Consider the following 22,143-nt stretch of genomic DNA (forward strand, 5'->3'; position numbering starts at 1 on the left):
ACTTTTACCAGAGCACCATTGAGAGTGTCTGGACCAGCTGCATCACCATCTGGTACAGGAGTTTCAAAGCATCTGACCGCATCCCGACAAAGGATTGCGAACACTGCTTGGACGACCATCGGGGTCTCTCTTCCATCATTAGAGATATTTATCAGGAGTGCTGCACTCCTGCACTCCTCTCTCCCACCCATTCAACAATCTGTTTGAACCCCTACCATCAGGCAGGAGACACCATAGTGCTAGCTCATTGAGGCTTTGGCGAGGAGAAATATAGGCCATTGGTACATTTTCTTTTGTTATTTATTCTTTCTTTCTGATTTATTGCACATTCAGGGCAGTGGGGATGCCAGGTGGGATAGTGGAATGCTCCTGTTGTGGGATGTGTGAAGGCAGTGACCCCGATGACTACACCTGTGAGAAGTGCATCCAACTGCAGCTTCTAACAGACCATGTTAAAGAGTTGGAGTTGGAACTGGATGAACTCCAGATCATCTGGGAAGCTGAGGGGCTGATAGGCAGGACATACAGGGAGGTAGTAGCACACAGGTAACTGGGTAATTGTCAGGAGGGGAAGTGGGTATGCAAACATTACACAGTACCTGTGTAGCCATTCCTCTCGACATTAGGTATACCACTTTAACTACTGCTGGGAGTGATGACCTAGTACAGCAGTCAGGTCTCCAGCACTGAATTTGACTCTGCGACTCAGAAGGGAAGGGGGAGAAGTGGTCAGCTACAGTGAGGGGAGTCTTTCACTAGGGGAACAGAAAGGAGGTTCTGTGGATGACAATGAGACTCCTAGATAGAATGTTGTTTCCAGTGGTGCAAGGGTCAAGGTCATCTCAAATCGAATCCTCAGTGTTCTTGAGGGAGGGTGAGCAGCCGGAAGTCTTGGTCAACATCAGTACCAAAGACATGGGTAGGAGGGAGTGAGGAGATCCTGCAAGCAGAGTTCAGGGAGCTAGGTACTAAGTTAAAGAACAGGGTTGTGATCTCAGGACTGCTATGCGTGCCATGTGCTAGTGAGGTCAGAAATAGGAAGAACATACAGTTTTAATGTGTGGCCAAGGAGATGGTGCAGGAGGGAGGACTTCAGATTCTTGGAACATTTGGCTCTCTTCCAGGGAAGATGGGACCCTTACAGAAGGAACAGTTCAGCATTCAACACCATAACTACCTCCAGGCTCAACAAGAAGCTCAGAGACCTCGGCCTTCACCCTGCCTTGTGCAGCTGGATCCTGGACTTTCTGTCAGATCACCGGCAGGTGGTAAGAGTGGGCTCCCTCACCTCTGCCCCTTTGACCCTCAACACAGGTCCCCCTCAGGGCTGTGTACTAAGCCCTCTCCTTTACGCTCTGTACACCCATGACTGTATCACCACCCACAGCTCCAATCTGCTCATTAAATTTGCTGATGACACTACACTGATTGGTCTAATCTCAAATAATAATGAGGAACCTACAGAGAGGAAGTCATGACCCCGACACAGTGGTGTCAAGAAAAAAGCTTCTCCCTCAATTTAGCAAAATCAAAGGAGCTGGTTCTGGACTACAGGAGGAATGGAGCCAGGCTCACCCCATTTGACATCAATGGATCTGGGGTTGAGAGGGTGAACAGCTTTAAGTTCCTTGACATAAACATCACTGAGGATCTCACGTGGTCTGTACACACCGGCTGTGTGGTGAAAATAGCACAACAGCGACTCTTTCACCTCAGACGGTTGAAGAAGTTTGATATGGATCCCCAAATCCTAAGAACTTTCTACAGGGGTACAACTGAGAATATCCTGACTGGCTGCAACACTGCCTGGTATGGGAACTGTACTCCCCTCAATTGCAGGACCGTGCAGAGAGTGGTGCGGACAGCCCAGTGCATCTGTAGATGTGAACTTCCCACTATTCAGGAACATTTATGAAGGCAGGTGTGTAAAAAAGGCCCGAGTCACCCCAACCACAAACTGTTCCAGTTGCTACCATCTGGGAAGTGGTACCGCAGCATAAAAGCCAGGACCAACAGGCTCCGGAACAGCTTCTTCCACCAGGCCATCAGACTGATTAATTCATGCTGACGCTATTGTATTTCTATTGATTCTATTGATTCTCCTGTTGTACATAATATTTATTATAAATTACTATAAATTACACATTGCACACTTGAACAGAAATGTAACATAAACATTTTTACTCCTCATGTATTTGAAGGATTTAAGTAATAAAGTCAATTCAATTCAATTGACCTGAACTGGAGGGGGCTAATATCCTAGTGGGAAGGTTTGCTGGTGCTGCATGGCAGGGTGGTTAAAGTACAGTTACAGGGGCAGTGGGAACCAGAGTGCCAGAGCAGATAGTGGAGTGGTTGTGTAGAAAGATGTTGTTAAGACCTCAGACAAAGTCAGGGATCGAAAGACTGAACATGGTATGGTGTGTCCTGAGCTGAGTATACTTCAATGCAAGGAGCGTTGTGGGAAAGGTGGATGAGCTCAGCGCATGGGTCAGCATGTGGAATTATGATACTGTAGCCATTAGTGAGACTTGGTTGCAGGAGGGTAGGAATACAGATCCAGAATTCCTTGAAAGTGGAATTACAGGTAGATTGGGTCATAAAGAAAGCTTTTGGCACATTAGCCTTCATAAGGCATAGTACTGAGTACAGGAAACATAGAAACATAGAAAACCTACAACACAATACAGACCTTTAGGCCCACAAAGTTGTTCCGAACATGTCCCTACCTTAGAAATTACTAGGGTTACCCAAAGCCCTCTGTTTTTCTAAGCTCCATGTACCTATCCAAAAGTCTCTTAAAAGACCCTATTGTATCTGCCTCCACCACCATTGCTGGCAGCCCATTCTACGCACTCACCACTCTCTGAGTAAAAAACTTACCCCATGACATCTCCTCTGTACCTAGTCCTCAGCACCTTAAACCTGTGTCCTCCTGTGGCAACCATTTCAGCCCTGGGAAAAAGCCTCTGACTATCCACATGATCAATGCCTCTCATCATCTTGTACACAGGAGTTGGGATGTTAAGTTGAAGTTGTATAAGATGTTGGTGAGGCCTAATTTGGAGTATTTTTATGTACAGTTTTGGTCATCTACCTACAGAAAAGATGTAAACATGATTGAAAGAGTACAGAGAAAATTTACAAGGATGTTGCTGTGATTGGAGACCTGAGTTATAAGAAAAGCTTAACTGGGTTAGGACTTTATTCCCTGGAAAATAGAAGATTAAGAGGAGATTTGATAGGGATATACACAATTATGAGGGGTATAGATATAGTAAGTGCAAGCAGGTTTTTTCCACTGAGGTTGGGTGGGACTAGAGCAAGAGGTCATGGGCTATGGCTGAAAAGTGAAATGTATAAGGTAAACATGAGGGGAAACTTCTTCACTCAGAAGGTGGAGAATGTGGAATGAGCTGCTAGTGAAAGTGGTGGACGCAGGTTCATGTTCAACATTTAAGAGGAATTTGGATAGGTATGTGGGAGGGGTATGGAGGTCTCTGATCTGGGTGCATTTCAGTGGAACTTGCCAGATTAATAGCTTGGCACAGACTAGATGGGCCAAAGGGCCTGTTTCTGTGCTATGGTGTTCTATGACTCTGTGACAATAACTGTTAGGATGGGAAACAGCTTCTTCCCCCAGTTCATAAGACTACTGAATTCCTTGCTGACACCCTGGTCTCTTCGCATATGAGGTGCAAGTAGCATTATACTGTTTACTTTTTAACTTGTGTTGTAAATGCACCTTAGTATCTGTTTAGTTATTCGTGGAGAAATTACTTATGTGTTATGTGTGAGTTATTTGTACTTGGTCCAGAAAAGCACTGTTTTGTTTGGAGGTATACACGTGTATGGTTGAATGGTAATAAACTGATCTTGAACTTAATGTTCTTCATTTGGAGTCTCTGATAGGACAGTCCAGTGCAGAAGAAAGATTTAGAGCTAAATCCTTCCTGGTGAAAGCAGACAGCATTTCCTTCTTTAACCCTGCCGTAAGTCTGGAAACCTCTCCCCCAGGAACTGTTTAAGATAGTCGGTTAAATGCTGTGGAACTTTAGCTGTTAATTGAGTGTAGAGAAGAGTTATGGAACAAAGTGAGTGCCTGGTGTTAATGTGTGAGATTGCAATGATCTAATTGAGTGTTGAACAGGTTCAAGGCGCTGAACCATTCAACCTTCCTTCATAATTTCTTAAATTATGATAAAAAATGTTGCAAATGTAAGAAAAAGCTCCATGTTGAAATAAAACTCAGAAAATCAGTCAGCACCTGCGAAGAAGATCGAAGAACTCAACCAATCTTCACAAGTGAAACATTAACCTGTCTGATCTCAGAATCAGAAACAGGTTTAATATCACTGGCAAATATCATGGAATTTGTGGCAGCAGTACATTGCAATATATAATTAAAAAACTATAAATTACAACAAGAAATATAGGTAATTAAATAAGTAGTGGGAAAGAGAGGAAAAGAAGAAATAATGAGGCGGTGTTCATGGATAATTGTCCATTCAGAAATCTGATGGCAGAGGGGAGAAGCTGTTCCTGAAACATTGACTGTGTGTCTTCAGGCTCCTGTACCTCCTCCCTGATGAGAAGAGGGCATGTCCTGGGCGACGGGAGTCCTCAATGATGGATGCCCCCTTTCTGAGGCATTGCCTTTTAAAGGTGTTCTCGATACGGGGAGGTTTCTGCCCATGATGGAGCTGCCTGACTTTACAATGTTTTGCAGCTTTCTCTGATCCTGTGAGGTGGCCCCTTCATACCGGATCGTTACATAACCAGTTCTCCATGGTACCTCAGTAGAAGTAGTTGGACATTGTTACTGGGATCTCAATGGGTCACATGGTGATGTAAAACAGCAATGTGTTTGCTGAGGAGGAGCAGTTGATGGGACATGTGAAGACTGGGCACATCTTATGACAGAGGTGTCCAGGAAGGGTGTAATCTCCGGTGAAGGAGCTTGTCGTGTCCATTCTGGGGCAGCTCACTTACCTTTGGGCCCCACCAGACACTCAGCTCTCACCTGTGGCTCTGAGTAGCTGTTTGCACGTGACAGTGGCCACACCCTAGTTCATCGCTTCGACAGCCAGGCCAAATCAAGCGAGGGTAGCCTGTGGGCCTCTTAGCCAGGTGAGATAGGGACATGCCTGTCCCTGCATGTGAAGCCAGCACTGGGTGGATGAGATCAACAGTGAGATCCAATGGCCAGGAAGGTGGGAGGTGATTCTGCAATGGCCAGGAAGGTGGGAGGTGATTCTGCAATGGCTAGGGAGGTGGGAGGTGATTCTGCCATTGCCAGGGAGGTGGGAGGTGATTCTGCAATGGCCAGGAAGGTGGGAGGTGGTTCAGCAATGGCCAGGAAGGTGGAAGGTGATTCTGCAATGGCCAGGGAGGTGGGAGGTGGTTCTGCAATGGCCAGGGAGGTGGGAGGTGGTTCTGCAATACTTCGTGGAACCATGGAAGCCCCCACTTTGTGACGATTACTACTCGTACCACTGGATACAGACTTCCGAGGTTGAGATAGTGGAACTGCCCCAGTGCAACAACTTTTTCACTTTAAAAAGTCTCTCTCACTCAGGTCTCCTGTCATTGTTGGATATGATGGACAGCCATCAGCTGTTAACTAATTGTACAACTTTAACATATGTAGATACAGTATATTCTGGAGTGAATGATGCTGCTCAGTTCAAACCACAACTAACCATTACAGATGCTTACCATTGTTTCGGTGAAGTCTTTCTTGTCGTCTGTTCCATCCACCTTGTAGGTGCCCGACTGGTTTAGGTAAAAGTAGTATGTGGGATCAGCAATGCCCAAGTTTTCCATTTGCTCTCGGGATGCACCTTCCAGAAGCTGTTTGAGGAAAGAGTGAACCTCAGATTCTCTGCCGGAGGCTCCTTCATGTTGTTATAGCTGGGGATAGGGGTATGGGGGATGGGGGATGGTGGAGATAAGCTCATACGATTGACTAAATGCTCCCAATGACTGGCATCTTAGATATCCTCTGACAACCAGGTCCAGCTCCTGGCCTTCACGTGTGGCTTAGCTATGAAGCCTGGTGGAACCGTTTCTACTGACAGGAGAAGGGGCAAAGGTGGGACACTGGTGCCTTAAAACCAGTCACTTTAGGCAGATGAGGCTTGTCAGCCATGGCTGGCAGCTCATCTAAGAGAAGGAAAACTGATTTCAAACCTCCACTGCCTTGCGGCTATACCCACTCACGAGAAAGGCTTCGGGAGTAAACCCCGAGGGAAAATTCTCTGGAGCTGGAATCTCTAAGGCAGTCCTACATTGAGTTCAGTGCTGACTGGCACCTCCTGCAATGCCTCAAGTGCCAAACTGTATCAGTTTCTGCTATTCCTTTAGAATCATCAGCTGTATGGAGAGGGGGAATCTACTACATGGGCAAGTGCATCGTACATCGTACATCATACATCGTACTGCCCTGGAAATGTATACTGACTTGTGAATGACTGCTGGGACACCATATCCATGGTTGAGTATGACCAATGGAGGGCTTCTGTTGGACTGAATCCATCGTGACAGGTTATTACAGTCACATGATCAACACACAACTGACAATACAGCACTACAATCAGAACACTCAAAGAAATGAGCAACACACACAAAATGCTGGAGGAACTGAGCTCCGCAGGTCAGGCGGTGTCCTTGGAAGTGAACAAACAGTCAACGTTTCAGGTGAGACCCTTCATCAGGACTGGAAAGGAAGGGGGAAGAAGCCAGAATAAGAAGGCGGGGGAGGTGAAGGAGGACATGCCAGGTGAAGTCAGGTGAGCTGGGTGGTGGGGGGGGGGGGCGGATGAAGTGAGAAGCTGGAAAAGGCAAAGGGCTGGAAAAGAAAGAAGCTGTAGGAGAGGAGAGTGGACCATGGGAGAAAGGGAAGGAGGAGCGGCATCGGGGGAGGAGAAGAGGTAAAAGAGGGGTCAGAGTGAAAGTGGGAAGGCAGAGAAATTATTGGAATTTGGAGAAATCCAATAAATAATAATAAATAAAATCGAAGTCCATCAGCAGGTTGGAGGCTAACTAGATGGGACATGAGGCATTACTCTTCCAACCTGAAAGTGGCCTCATCATGGCAGAAAAGGAAGCCATGGACCAACATGTCAAAATGGGAATAGGGATAAGACTTAATGGGTTGACAACTGGGAAATAGTGCCCTTTACAGATGGAGCGAAGGTACTTGACAAAGCAGTTCCCCAACCTATTTCAGGTCTTACCCATGTAGAGGAGGCTGCATTGGGAGCACCGGACACAATAGACAAGACCAACAGATTCACGGATGATGCATTGTCTCACCTGGAATTACTGCACCTGCTGCAGGGATAAGTGCCGGGAGAGAAATTAGTGGGCAGGGACGAATAGACAAGGGAATCATGGAGGGTGTGATCCCTATGGAAAACAGAGGGGGGAGGTAAAAAAATGAGCAGCAGATAGATGGCTGAAGAATCTCTGTTTTTTGGGCAACACCTGTGGAGGGAAATGGGCAGTTGACATTTTAGGTTAAAATTGTTCACCTAGAGAGCAGAGAGTAGAGCGGATCTAGCCAGTATAAAGGGGTGAGGGGGTGGTGCTGGGCGAGAGCTGGTAAATGATGGGTAATCTAGTTGAGGGTGAAGATAAGAGGAAGATCAAATGATATCAACTGGCCATTTCCTTCAATAGTGTAGAGTGGCCAAAAACCTACCAACCCCTCCATTTAATTGGAATGAGGGAGAAAACAGGAGGATGTGGGGGAAACCCATGCAGACACAGGGAGAACATGCAAACTCCACACAGACAGCAGCCAAGGTCAGGATTGAATTACTGCACTGCAGTTTTCAGGCAATGTTACAGGAACTCCCTCCTCAGGACCTGATCCTGATGAAGAGTCTTGGTCCGAAACTCGAAATTTATTCCTCTTGAAGCACACTGCCTGTCCTGCTGTGCTCCTCCAGCATTTTGTGTGTGTTCCTCATATTTCTGTTATCTCTGTATAACCACAACCTTGCGTGTTCTCTGACACAGAGCAGGATGTGCTTGCATTTTTGATCTGTGAGGAAGTGAAGGTACCTGATAGAAAATGTGGAAGTTTCTCTCATTCTCGTTCTGATTAACAACTCGTGATTTCTCCAGAAGAAAATTTGAGATTTTGCCTCCATCTGGTTCACCACCACGGCTGAACTGTATCTCGACATATTTCCCCTAAGGAAAACAAACGTAAAAATGTACATAGGATTTAAACACGGTACAGGCCAGTTCATATGTGTACATATGCACATACACATACATGTACTGTTTGTATAACGATGCCTTAAAAAAATGTTATTTTATTATTTTGACCACAGATCGCGCACCACAGTATCATAGCCATTAGCCCAACACTACTACAGCTCAGCTTTTCGGAGTTTGGAGTTCAATTCCAGCATCATCTGTAAGGAGTTTCTACGTTCTCTCCATGACCATATGGGTTTCCTCCAGGTGCTCCGGTTTCCTCCCACAGTCCAAAGACATACTGATTAGTAGGTTAATTGGTCATTGTAAATTGTCTTGTGAGGGGGTTAGGGTTAAGTAGGTGGGTGTAATGGTTCATTGGGCTGGAAGGGTCTATTTTACACTGTATCTCTAAATAAATAAATAAATAAATAAATACAACTGTTTAGCAAATTCCGTTTTAAAACCACCATGGATTGTGACAAACCCGGTTGCAAAAGGAGGAGGGTTGGACAAGGGGCTAGCTAAAAATCTGGTGCTACAGAAACACCACTGAAGCTCAAAAGTGCTCACTCCTAGACAGGGAAAGGTACCAAGAAGATGGACTACACCTGGGAAAACTTGAAAGACTGGCCTAAGAAAATCAGGTTCAGGCTGGATCCCGAGAGACAGAATTTGTAGAATGCCTATGAAATGGCATTTCAGAGCAGCTTGTGGTTGAGCCCATTAGGGGAAAGGCAATACTGCATTGGTGTTGTCCAATGAACCAGATTTGATTCGGAAGCCGAAGGTAAATGAACTCTTGGGAGACAGTGATCATAATATGTTAGAATTCACCCTGCAGTTTGAGAGGGAGAAGATAAAGTCAGATATATCAATATTACAGTGGAATAAAGGGAATTTCAGAGGCATGTGGAGCAGGCTGAAGTTGATTGAAGGGATACTAGCAGGGATGACAGCAGAACAGCAATGGCTGGAGTTTCTGGTGGCAATTCGGAAGGCACAGGATAGATACATCACAAAGATGATGAAGTATTCTAAAGGGAGGATGAGACAACGTGGCTGAGAAGGGAAGTCAAAGGTAGCAGAAACAGAAAAGAGAGGGCATAGAATATAGCAAAAAATAGTTGCAAGTTAGAAAAGTGGGAGCTTTCAAAATCCAAAAGGCAACTAAAAAAACCATAAAGAGAGAAAATATGAAATATGAAAGTAAGCTAGCCAAAAATATCAAAAAGGATACCAGAAGATTTTTCAGATATATGAAGAGTAAAAGAGAGGTGAAAGTGTATATTGGACCACTGCAAAATGAGGCTGGAGTGGGAACAATGGGGACATAGAAATAGTGGTCAAAATTGATAATCTGTTGGAATTCTTTGAGGAAATAACAGGCAGGATAGATAAAGGAAGGTTAATGGATGTTGTTTACTTGGATTTTCAGAAGGTCTTTGACAAGGTGCTGCACATGAAGTTGCTTAACAAGATAAGAGCCCATGGTGTTACAGGAGAGATACTAGCATGGACAAAGCAGGGGCTGATTGGCAGGAGGCAAAGAGATGGAATAAAGGTGGTCTATTCTGGATGGCTGGCGATGATGGGGTTGGTATTGGGACCACTTCTTTTCACGTTATACGTCAATGATTTGGATGTTGGAATTGTTGGCTTTGTGGCTGTTTGCAGATTATATAAAAATAGGGGGAGAAGCAGGTAGTTTTGAGGAAGTAGAGAATCTGCAGAAGGACCTATAGATTAGGAGAATGGGCAAAGAAATGACAGATGGAATAGAGTGTAGGGAAGTGTATGGTCATGCACTTTGGTGGAAGGAATAGAGGCGTAGACAATTTTCTGAATAGCAAAAAAATTGAAAAATCAGAGGTAAGAAAGTGACTTTGGAGTCCTTGAGCAAGATCCCCTAAAGGTTAACTTGCAAGTAGAGTTGGTGGTGAGGAAGGCAAATGCAATGTTAGCATTCATTTCAAAAGGGCTAGAATATAAGAGCAAAGATGTGATGCCGAGACTTTATAAGGCAATGGTCAGACTGCACGAGGAGTATTGTGAGCAGATTTGGGCCCTTTATCTAAGAAAAGATATTTTGGCATTGAATGATTCCAGGAATGAAAGGTATAATGTATGAGAAACATTTGATAGCTCTGGGCTTGTTCTCTCTGGAATTTAGAAGAACGACAGGGGATCTCATTGAAACCTACCGAATATTGAAAGACCTAGACAGAGTAGACGTAAAGAGGATGTTCTTATAGTGGGGGAGTCTAGGACCAGAGGGTACAGCCTCAGAATAGAGGGGTGCCCATTTTGAACAGAAATGAGGAGGAATTTCTTTAGAAAGAGGGTGGTGAATCTGTGGAATTCATTGCCACAGATGGCTGTGGAGGCTGTCTTTGGATATAATTAAAGTGGAGGTTGATAGGTTCTTGATTAGTCAAGCCGTCAAAGGTTATCGTGAAAAGGCAGGAGAATGGGGTTGGGAGGGATAATAGATCGGCCTTGGTGGAATGGCAGAGCGTGCTTGATGGGCTGAGTGGCCTAACTCAGTTCTTATATCTTATGATCTAAGACTGCAGACTCTGGCAATCTGTTACAGTGGTATGTGCCCCAGTAGGATGATGTACTTCAGTAAGTAATTAATTTTCTGTTTTATCAAAGGGTGGGTGGGGGCTTGCGTGCAGTAGGGTGGGCAGTAAGTTAGTGGGTGCATTAGCCCACAGCACAGCCAACCAGAACACTACAGTAATTTTTGGATATAGTTAGTTTAACATTATCACTAACTTCAACATCACACTGCCTATCTCTGTTTGTTAACAGCACAGGTTCATTTTAATTTACTAGGAAGTTACATGTACCAGCAGCCTAGCTGACTACTTTTCTGAATTTTAACCAGAGGCTGAAAGTTTTGTGAATAGCTCTGAATTTCCATAGGATTATTTTAATCAATTCAGATATACAAGGTGTTGCATCTTGGAAAGACAAATCAAGGCAGGACTTCTCATTAGTACATCAGACTCTTGAATGGATCACTTCTATGATAAGATGGACTCTTGGCCTTACGATCCACCTTGTCATAATCTTGTACTTTATTGTTTTCCTGTACTGCACTTTCTCTGCTGCTCTTACACTTCATCCTGCATTGTTTTTTTTTATCTTGTTCTACCTCAATGTTCTATGTAATAATCTGATCTGTATGAACAGTATGCAGGACAGGATTTTCACTATACTGTACTGTATCTCAGTACTTGTGACAATAATAAACCAATATCAATACCAAGTTCCTTAAGATTATCATAGCCAGGGGTGAGTTAGTGGAGATAAGCTGCCACTACCTATTAAATGTTTCCAATGGTGTACATCTCAAATAACTGAGAACCAAGTCCAGCTCCTGGTCTTCATGTATGGCTTAGCTACCAAGCCCAGCAGAAGTGTTTCTACTGACAGAAGAAGGGACAAAGGTAGGCTTCTGGAGTCTCAAAACCAGTCATTTTGGGCAAACTGGGGTCATCAGCCGTGGTTGGCAGCTCATCTAGGAGAAAGAAAACTCTGATCTCAAACCTCTGCTGCCTTGCGGCTACACTCACTCATGGGGAAGGCATCCTGAGCAAACACTGAGGGAAAGATCTGGAGCTGGAGTCCTTAAAGCAGTCCTATGTTGTGTTCAGTGCTGACTGGGAGCTCCTGTGATCCTGCTGGTGTCAAACTGTGTCAGTCTCTGTCATTCTTTTGGGTTTATCAGATGTGTGGAGAGGAACAGTTGGCTGCATGGGCAACAATTTGCTCTCCATATTGTACTGCCAGGCTTGTGTATCTAGTCAGTTAGGACACAACATCCATATTCAACGCTGACCAACGGAGGACTCAACCAACACCAAGTGATAGTATCCTGGAGAGTGTTGTGGAACAGAGGGACCCAGTGTGCATGGACAGTGTTCCCTGGTGCTGACAACAGCAGAAGGCAGGGCAGTGAAGAAAGCATTTTGCTCGAGTCCCTTCTCCAGTCGGAATGCTGAATGCAGAGTTGGACCGTCTTGTTGTAACTCTAAGTTATTGGTAAGGCCACATATGGAGTACTATATCCCGTTTTGGTCACCCTGCTATGAAAGGATGTCTATAAACTGGAGAGGGTGCAAAGAGATTTACTGGGTATTACCAGGACCAGAAAGTTTGAGATACAAGTACAAGCTGGATGTGAGGAGATTTCTATTCCTGGAGAGTAGGAGACTGAGGGGTGGCATTTACAGATATTTAAAAAAATCACGAGGTAAATCATCAAAGTCTTTTCCTAAGGGTAGTGGAATTGAAAATGAGAGGGCACAGGTTTAAAGCAAGAGGTGGCAGACTTAAAAATCCTGGTGAAAGGTCTTGACCTAAATGAAACACTATCAGAGAAAAGCAGCACCCATCATCAAGGTCCCTCACCACCCAGGCCACGGTCTCTTCTCACAGCTGCCTTTAGCAAGGAGGTACAGGAGCCTCAGGACCCACACCTCCAGGTTCAAGAACAGATATTACCCTGCAACCATCAGGCTCTTGGACCAAAGGGGATAACTTCACTCAACTTCACTTGCCCTGTTATTGAAATGTTCCCACAATCTATGGACTCACCTTCAAGGACTCTTCATCTAATTTCCTCACTATTTATTGCTTATTTATTAATTATTATTATTATTATTATTGTTTCTTTTTCTATTGGCACAGATTGTTGTCTTCTGCACTTTGGTTAAACACCTAGTTGGGCAGTCTTTCATTGATTTTTGTTCTTAGTTATTATTCTATGGATTTATCGAGTTTGTCCACAAGAAAATGAATCTCAGGGTTGTATATGGTGACACATATGTACTTTGATAATATATTTACTTTGGGCTTTGTTTATTCCTCTTCATAGATGCTGCCTGACCTGCTGAGTTCCTGCAGCACTTTGTGTGTGTTGTTCTGGATTTCCAACATCTGCGGAATCTCCTGAGTTTAAGATTTAAAAGGGACACGAGCCTGTACAAGAGCCTGATGGTTGAGAAGGGCAGAAGAATCTGTTTCTATGCTATACCACCCTATGGCTGAATTTCCCATCTCCTCTGGTTCAAGAGCCTTATAGTCGAGATGAGCAGAAGGGTTTGCTTCTGCACTGTACTACCCTTTAGCTTGATTTCCAAACCTTTCAGCAGACGGCCAAAGCTGCTGATAAACAAATGACAGAGGAAGGTACCCCTGGAATTTACCTCTTATTTTATTTACAAACCCCTGTGGCCACAAACAGCTCATTCACTATGGTAACACATGAGAGTACAGCTCACACAGCAGACACATCTGCCAGGGAGTAACTTACAAATCGGCTGGAATTATTGTTCCGCACAGTCTTGGCATTTCCAAAGGCTTCGAGCAGAGGGTTCGATTGTAGGATGATATCCTTAACATGCTAAAAACAAAAAAAAATATATATAGTACTGTGACAAAGTCTTAGGCACATGTAAAAAACGTCCAGAAAGTGAGGATACCTTCAAAAATAATGAAATGAAAAGTTTCTAACTATTAAAGAGTTTACTATAAAGAGCAGTAAACAGTAAAAAAAAATCAACTCAAATCAATAGTTGGTGTGACCACCTTTGCCTTTAAAACTCCATATACATGTGGTGGGTTCCAGTGTCTCATGGAGACAGGGTTGTCCCACCACCGAGACAGAGAGTGTCCAATTCTACAGGAACTGACCTCTCTCTCTTTCTTCTCCAGATGTACACTGATGACCCTCCTGTAAGTTCCACATTACATCATTACCTGAACCTTTGATCCTCCGCCTGACACCTTGGAGATGTAACCCATGATGTATTTTGCTGCCACGGTTTTCCCAGCTCCACTCTCTCCACTGAAAGACAAAATGAGAGAAGCAAGGCCCCGGAATTGAGAAGAATTAAGAACTCAAGGCATTGGAACATAATTAGGCCATTTGGCCCATCTGGCCTTCTATATTGGGAAATTCCACTGATGATTCTGCCATACCAGCCTAATACTCTGTCCACTCCCAGACTACAATTGGCCAGCTCTAGCGTGTATTATTTCAACATGATTCAGAAAATGATGTGTAAAACTGAAGGGTGTTCCTGCACACAAATCTTCATCTTTATAAACCCTCTCTTCCAAAGCCAAAGCAAGTTCAAACTGTCACCCTCAAAAGAGCTATGCTTCAGTGAATTTGCAAAATTTTAGAAAAATATCCATCAAAGTCTTTTGCTAGGAGTATTGTGTTTAATTCTGGTCACCTCATTATAGGAAGGATGTCGAAGCTTTAGAGAGGGTGCAGAGGAGATTTACCAAGATGCTGCCTGGACCAGACAGCATATCTCATGAAGATAGGTTGAGTGAATTAGGGTTTTGCTCTTCGGAGGGGAGATTGAGAGGTCATTTAATAGAGGAGTCGTCGCCTGAACCCTTAGTGCCTAAGTGACACATGGGGCCTCTTAATAGAGGTGTACAAGATGATAAAATCAATATTCTATGTTGTATGTTGAGGTCAATAAAAGGAAGTGATTTTGTTTCATAAACTTCAGAAATGTGGCAGGAGGTTGTCCAAAAAGTGCAGAAAACAAACAGCTGAAATATCCTGAGTTTACCCAGTTGATAACCCAGTTTGCCCCGAGCAGGCCACTGTCCTACCAAGGTCCCATTCTACCACAGCACCCTTGGCAGGACTCAATGGTCTAAGCCTCCAAAACCCCATGGAGATACCCCCCCCCCCCGTGAAATACATGTGTAAAACTTATACAGGATTTTTTTCAGTATTTAACAAGTGAAAATGGTTTCCATCAGCATGAAAAAGCTAATTTTGTTTTTTTTTTGTGTCACTCAAGAAATTTCACAGGGCAATTACTTTCCCATGTCACTTATCCTTCATGCATTACTCCTTGAGAGAACCAGAGGGAACTCAGACTGGGAGATCCTCCCAGCATCCTCTATTTCAGGTAAGCTTCTTTCCTACTTATCTGGAATGCTTCCTGCAGCCCCCCATAGACCATTGCCCCATCCCAAGCAATACCGCTGTTGGATCAGGTGATCTTGGTTCAGAGGTTATTTGGAAGTCAAGAATGAGGTATATAGTGTGGTGGTTATGACCGTTTTATTAAAAGTTACAAGGATGAAGAAAGAGACGAAGAGAAAGAGGCCATGATCCTCTCATACCCAGAATAGAGATAACAACGTTCCAAAGATCACAGTTAGCTATAACGTTCAAATGCTGCAGAAAACTGAGAAACTTCTTGAAAAATACAGAGTCAGCTATATAACAATTAACAGAAAATAGTAATAGGTGATTACTCAAAAATGATCTACAAGCATAGAAAGGTTATCCTATAAGAAGTAAGTATAAGAAATTAAACAATTCCACACCCTAAACCAACATGGCGGAACCCTAAGGCACATGTCCCATCCTGTGGTTCTCAACTGTTGTCCTTTGCATTCCCACACTTTCATTTTCCAATTGCCTCCCATCCACAGGTCCCTGATGACGGATGTTGCTTTCCTGTGACAATGCTGTGTGTAGGCATGCTCAACAGTGGGGGCGGCTTACCCACGACGGACTGGGCCTAATGCGCTACTTTTTGTAGAATTTTCTATTCAAGACCATAAGACATAGGAGCAGAATGAGGCCATCTGGCCTATCAAGTCTGCTCTGCCATTCAATCATGGCTGATCCTTTTTTTTCATCTCCTCCTCAATCCCAGTTGCCAGCCATCTCCTTTTAACCTCTGACGCCATATCCAATCAAGAACCTGTCAATCTCTGCCTTAAATACACCCAACGACCTGGACACAACAGCTGCATGTGGCAACAAATTCCACAAATTCACCACCCTTTAGCTAAAGAAATATCTCTGCATCTCTGTTTTGAAAGGGCTCCCCTCTATCCTGAAACTGTGCCCACTTGTCCTAGACTCTCCTACCATGGGAAACATCCTTTCCACATATACTCTGTCTAGGCCTTTCAATATTCGAAAGGTTTCAATGAGATCCCCCCTCATCCTTCTGAACTCCAGTGAGTATAGACCCAGAGTTCCTTGTATGATAACCCTTTCATTCCTGGAACCATCCTTGTGAAACTCCTCTGGACCCTCTCCAATGCCAACAGACCTTTTCTAAGATGAGGGACCCAAATCTGTTCACAATACTCAAGGTGAGTCCTCAGCAGTGCCTTGTAAAGCCTCAGCATCTCATCCTTGCTCTTGTATTCTAGACCTCATGAAACGAATGCGAACATGGCATTTGCCTTCCTCACTACTGACGCAACCTGCAAGTTAACCTTCAGGATGTTCTGCACAAGGACTCCCAAGTCCCTCTAAATCTCAGATTCTTGGATTTTCTCTCCATTTAGAAAATAGTCTGCACATTTATTTCTACTACCAAAGTGCATTACCATGCATTTTCCAACATTGTATTTAATTTGCCACTTTCTTGCCCATTCTCCTAATCTGTCTAAGTCCTTCTACATGCTACAAGCTTCATCAACATCACCTGCCCCTCCACCAATCTTTGTATCATCTGCAAACTTGGCAACAAAGCCATCTATTCCATCATCTAAAATGCTGGTGGAACACAGCAGGCCAGGCAGCATCTATAGGGAGAAGCGCTGTTGACGTTTCAGGCCGAGCCCCTTCATCAGGACTAACTGAAAAGAAAGATACTAAGAGATTTGAAAGTAGGAGGGGGAGGGGGAAATGCGAAATGATAGGAGAAGACCCGGGGGGGGGGGGGGTGGTGGGATGAAGTTAAGAGCTGGAAAGATGATTGGCTGAAGGGATACAGAGCTGGAGAAGGGAAATGATCATGGTCCTTACCATAACAATTTGCAAAAACAATCACGATCCTGAAAATCCATGATTGCTCACGTCATACAACACGGCACGTAATGATGTTGATGAATAGTAGGCAGCAGAAGTTTATCCATCTGTCTTGAAATAATCTAATATTTATTTTGAAGGAAACTTGTTGATCAATAAATAATATGATGGGATGGATCATAAAATCAGATGTGCTCCTTGTGGAATGTGTGGGTATTCTCTAGGCATTCCAGTTTCTTCCCGCAGTCCAAAGACATACCAGGTAGGTTAATTTGTCATTATAAGTTGTCTGGTGATTAGGTTAGAATTAATTGGGTTCGTCAGGGGTTGCTGGGGCAGCTTAGCTCAAAGGGCCAGAAGGGCCTACTCCACTCTGTATCATTAGATAAATAAATGTAAACACAATTCTTTTCCATACCTGATGATCACACACTGGTTCTCTGCGTCGATCAACATATTCCTGTACATATTGTCCGTAAGAGCATAAATATGTGGAGGATTTTCATACTGAGCCTGCAGAAAGAGAAACGCCATCTCAGTAAAAGGAGGAATTGCCGAACGTGGTGGGAGTGGGAACGGACTGCCTGGCGTGTCTGCCAGTGAGCATAGTCGTGGATGGTCAGAATTACACCTACAATGTACACAAAGAGCATGTATGAAGTCTATCCAGCATGTCTCCTGAAGACAGGGCAGATAGGAAATGGGGTGCATTGGTAGCTTAGCAGTTAGCGTGACGCTATCACAGCTCAGGATGTCAGAGTTCTGAGTTCAGTCCCAGCGTTCTCTGTACGTCCTCCCCATGGAATGTGTGAGTTTTCTCTCACAGTCCAAAAGATGTACTGGTTAGTAGGTTAATTGGTCATTGTAAATTGTCCTGTGATTAGGGTTAGGGTTAAATTTTGATTGTCAGGGTGTTGCTGAGGGAGGGTGACTTGAAGGGTTGGAAGGGCCAATTCCACACTGTATCTCCAAATAAAAATAATAAATAAAATTCAGAAATATAGAAAAAGTGGCATACAAACATTTTCAAACTGCCTCTGAAGAATGCTTAGCATCAAACAAAATTCTTCCAATAATTTTCCAGAAACATTTCAAATGGAAGGATAATTAATTCCAAAAAGCTCAAAGTTCAAAGTAAACTTATTATCAAAGTACATATATGTCACTATGAGATACATTTTCTTGTAGGCATACACAGTAAATACAAAGAAACAATAACATTAAAAAAACCCACACAAGATGGGCAAAAAAACAATGTGCAGAAGACAGCAAACAGTGCAAATACAAAGAACGGATGAACACACAGGAGGAAAAGGGAAAGGCACAATGGAACTTTTTCACATCTATATTGGACACAGAGATCATTCAGCCCATCAAGTTTATGCTGGCTGTTAGAGGAAGGAATTATTGATGTGTATTCCTAGAATACTCTGTTCCACTGCACTCCTCAGCCCCTGATCGCTCACCGTGTAAGACCTGCCTTGGTTGGTCCTCCCAAAGTGTAATAGTCCAGTAGTCACAGACCTCCTTTCAGAGAGGCAACCATCTACAACCACTCAGTCTTCTTCCACAAAGTCAAATCCAATTTACTACTTCATCTTCAAAGCCAAGCGAATTAACCTTTTTGACCATGCAGAGGAACATGGTCATCTCATCTTCTATCTAGGTAACCTCCAACCGGGTGGCATGAACACTGATTTCTCCAGTTTCTGGTAATTATTTCCCCACCCCATTCCTTCTTCTTCAATTCCCCAGTCTGGCCTTTTATCTCTTCCCCTCACCTGCCTATCACCTCTTCCTGGCACCCCTCTTTCTTTCCTTTCTCTCATGGTTCACTCTCTGTCCTATCACATTCCTTCTTATCCAGCCCTTTACCTTTTCCACCAGTCACCACCCAGCTTCTGACTTCATCTCCCCCCCCCCCCCCCACCCACCACACCTATCTGGCTTCACCTATCACCTAATTGCTTGACCTCCTTCCTCATCCCCTTACTTTCTAATTCTGGCATCTTCTCCCTTCCTTTCCAGTTCTGCTGAAGTGCTTTGGCTTGAAACATAGACTGTTTGTTCATTTCCAGCGGTGCTGCCTGACCTGTTGAATTAGTCTAGCATTTTGTGTGCATTCCTGCAGAGTAATTGTTTTCATTTTAAAATCCACCTGATGGTTCTCAACACAAATTCTCAATCTCACTCTTTCCATCCAATTTAGACACTTCTCTGCACAAATTTATTCCCAAAGGTTCACACATAATTCAAATAGCAATTGACAGTGTGAAAACAGAGGTAACCTCAAATAATTTCAATGTTGAAAGCAAATCTATCATCAAAATGCATATATTCTATGTCACTCTACTATCCTGAGATTCATTTTCTTGTGGACATTCACAGTAGAACAAATAGAACTGTGCAAATACAAAACAAAATTCTGAGAACAGGAACTGTAGAGTCCTTGAGAAATAAATGAATAGTTGTGAGAAGATGAATTATGTGTGTGGAAGGGAAGAGGAAGGGGAGAGGTCTGTGATAGTGGAGAGGTAGAGATACTGGGCAGAAGGGATTTCAATGATACAAAGTCTTTTGAGGACCTGATGTTTGATAAAACAGGAGCAACGGTGATGATCGAAAAGCTCTTAAACACAATCTTGATGCTGGAACAGTTTGCCTCATGTCATTGGAACAAAGCCAAAAGAGAGTGGGAGCCTTTGGAGAATTACCACAACAGCCAGTCTAGAATTGCATTTGTTGATCTTCACCCTGTATTGATTGCCTGACTGTAAGATGAAAACATTCAATCTTTTAATCCAGACTTCTAACCTTGACTTTAGGAATCTCGTTCTTAACTTCCTCTAGTTTTCTGTGCTGTCACTATTACAGATGGCCTTTTCACTTCATCCATAAGGCCATGGAACATAGGAGCAGAATTAGGCCATTCAGGCAATCGAGTCTGGTCTGTCACTCAATTAGAGACAAAGAATAACACAGCACAGAAACAGGCCCTTCAGCCCATCTAGTCTGTGCCAAACCATTAATCTACATAGTCCCAATGACCTGCACCTGGGCCTTACCCCTCCCATTCATGAACCTATCCAAATTTCTCTTAAATTTTGCAATCGAACTTGTATCCACTACTTGTGCTGGTAGCTAGTTCCATTCTCTCACCACCCTCCGAATGAAGAAGTTCCCCCTCATGTTCCCCTTAAACACTTCACCTTTACCTTTAACCCATGACCTCTAGCTTTAGTCTCACCAACCTTAGTGGAAAATCTTGCTTGTATTTACCCTATCTGTGTTCCTCATAATTTTGTATACCTCCTTCAAATCTTGACCCATTCTTTTACATTCTTGGGAATAAAGTCCTAACGTATTCAGCCTTCCCTATAACTTAGGTCCTCCTGTCCCAACAACATCCTTGTAAATTTTCTCTGCACTCTTTCAATCTTATTTACATTTTTTCCTGTAGATGGGTAACCAGAACTGCACATAATTTTCAAAATTAGTCCTATACAATTTCAACAATTCCTGTACCCAATACATTGATTTACGAAGGCCAATGTGCCATAAGCTTTTCTTACAACCATATCTACCTGTGACTTTCAAGAAATTATGGATCTGTATTCCCCAATCCCTCTGTTCTACCACACTCTTCAGTGCCCTGTCATTTGCTGTGTACCTCTTACTCTGTTTGTCCTCCCAAAGTGCAACTCCTCACACTTGGCTGAATTAAATTCTATCTGCCATTTTTCAGCCCATTTTTCCAGCTGGTCCAGATCCCGTTGCAAGCTTTGATAGACTTCCTCACTGTCCACTACAGCCTTAATCTTGGTGTCATCAGCAGACTTACTGACCCAGTTTACCACATTAACATCCAGATCATTGATATAGATGACAAACAACTGCGGACCTAGCACCGATTTCTACAGCACATCACAAGTGACAGGCCTCCAGTCAGAGAGGCAATCCTCTACTATGAAGCCAATTTACTACCTCATTTTGAATGCCAAGCTATTGAACCATCTTGACCAACCTCCCATGTGGGACCCTGTCCAAGTCCGTGTAGACAACATCGACTGGTAACTTCCTCGAAAAACTCTATATAACCCCCTGGGTCTCCTGCAGTCTCCCCCTTTACATCTATTTGATTGGTTGGACACAAATTATCATGCACAAAGCCATGCTAGCTATCCCTAATCACTCCTTGTCTATCCAAATACCCATATATCCAGTCCCTTAGATTAACTTCCAACAACTTCCCCACTACTAATGTCAGGCTCACCAGCCTATAATTACCTGGCTTATTCACAGAGACTTTTTTAAATAAAGGAACATCAGCTATCCTCCAATCCTCCGGCACCTCACCCGTGGCTAAGGATGTTTTAAATATCTCTGCTAGGGCCCCTGCAATTTTTGCACTCGCGTCCTACAGAGTCGGAAGGAACAATGTTAGGCCTTGGGGATTTATCCATCCTAATTTGCCTCAAGACAGCAAACACCTGCCCCTTTGTAATCTGTATAGGGTCCATGACCTCACTGCTGTTTTGCCTCCCATCTATGGACTCTGTCCACCTCCCAAGTACATACAAATGCAAAAAGTCCATTTAGAATCTCCCCCATCCCTGTTGGCTCCACACATAGATTACCACTTTGATCTTCCAGAAGACTTTGCTATCTTTTTGTTTTTAACGTAACTATAGAATCCCTCAGGATTTTCCTTCACCTTGTCTGCTAGAGCAACCTCATGCCTTCTTTTAGCCCTCCTGATTGCCTTCTAAAGTGTTCTCTTGCATTTCTTATTCTCTTCAAGTACCTCATTTGTTCCTATCTGCCTGTATGCACATCCTTCTTTTTCTTAACCAGGGCCTCAATATCTCTTGAAATCCAAAGTTCCCTAAAGCTGTTATTCTGACAGGAATGTACAAACTCTGTACTCTCAAAATTTCATTTTTGAAGTCTCCCACTTACCAAGTACACCTTTTCCAGATGCTATCTGATACCATCTAAATTGGGCCTTCTCCAATTTAGAGAGAATGGCTGATTTATTATTCCTCTCAATCCCATTTTCCTGCCTTCACCCTTTTACCTTTGGCACCCTTACTAATCAATCAACTTCT

The 22,143-nt window shown here is 43.6% G+C and overlaps 1 protein-coding gene across 2 annotated transcripts in view; it reads right to left on the reverse strand.

Annotated features, from left to right (window-relative positions):
- Positions 1–22,143, reverse strand: part of LOC132405954 (unconventional myosin-If-like) — a 158,653-nt gene that overhangs the window by 77,007 nt on the left and 59,503 nt on the right. For both annotated transcript variants that reach the window (XM_059990985.1, XM_059990986.1), the window contains 5 exons: positions 17,454–17,548; positions 13,984–14,071; positions 13,538–13,627; positions 8,071–8,202; positions 5,719–5,853 (listed from right to left, as the gene is read on the reverse strand). In XM_059990985.1, the coding sequence (XP_059846968.1) occupies positions 5,719–5,853; positions 8,071–8,202; positions 13,538–13,627; positions 13,984–14,071; positions 17,454–17,548 (540 nt within the window). The remainder of the gene's footprint in view (positions 1–5,718; positions 5,854–8,070; positions 8,203–13,537; positions 13,628–13,983; positions 14,072–17,453; positions 17,549–22,143) is intronic.

Source organism: Hypanus sabinus, chromosome 16, assembly GCF_030144855.1.
Source record: "Hypanus sabinus isolate sHypSab1 chromosome 16, sHypSab1.hap1, whole genome shotgun sequence".
NCBI classification, from domain to species: Eukaryota; Metazoa; Chordata; class Chondrichthyes; order Myliobatiformes; family Dasyatidae; genus Hypanus; species Hypanus sabinus.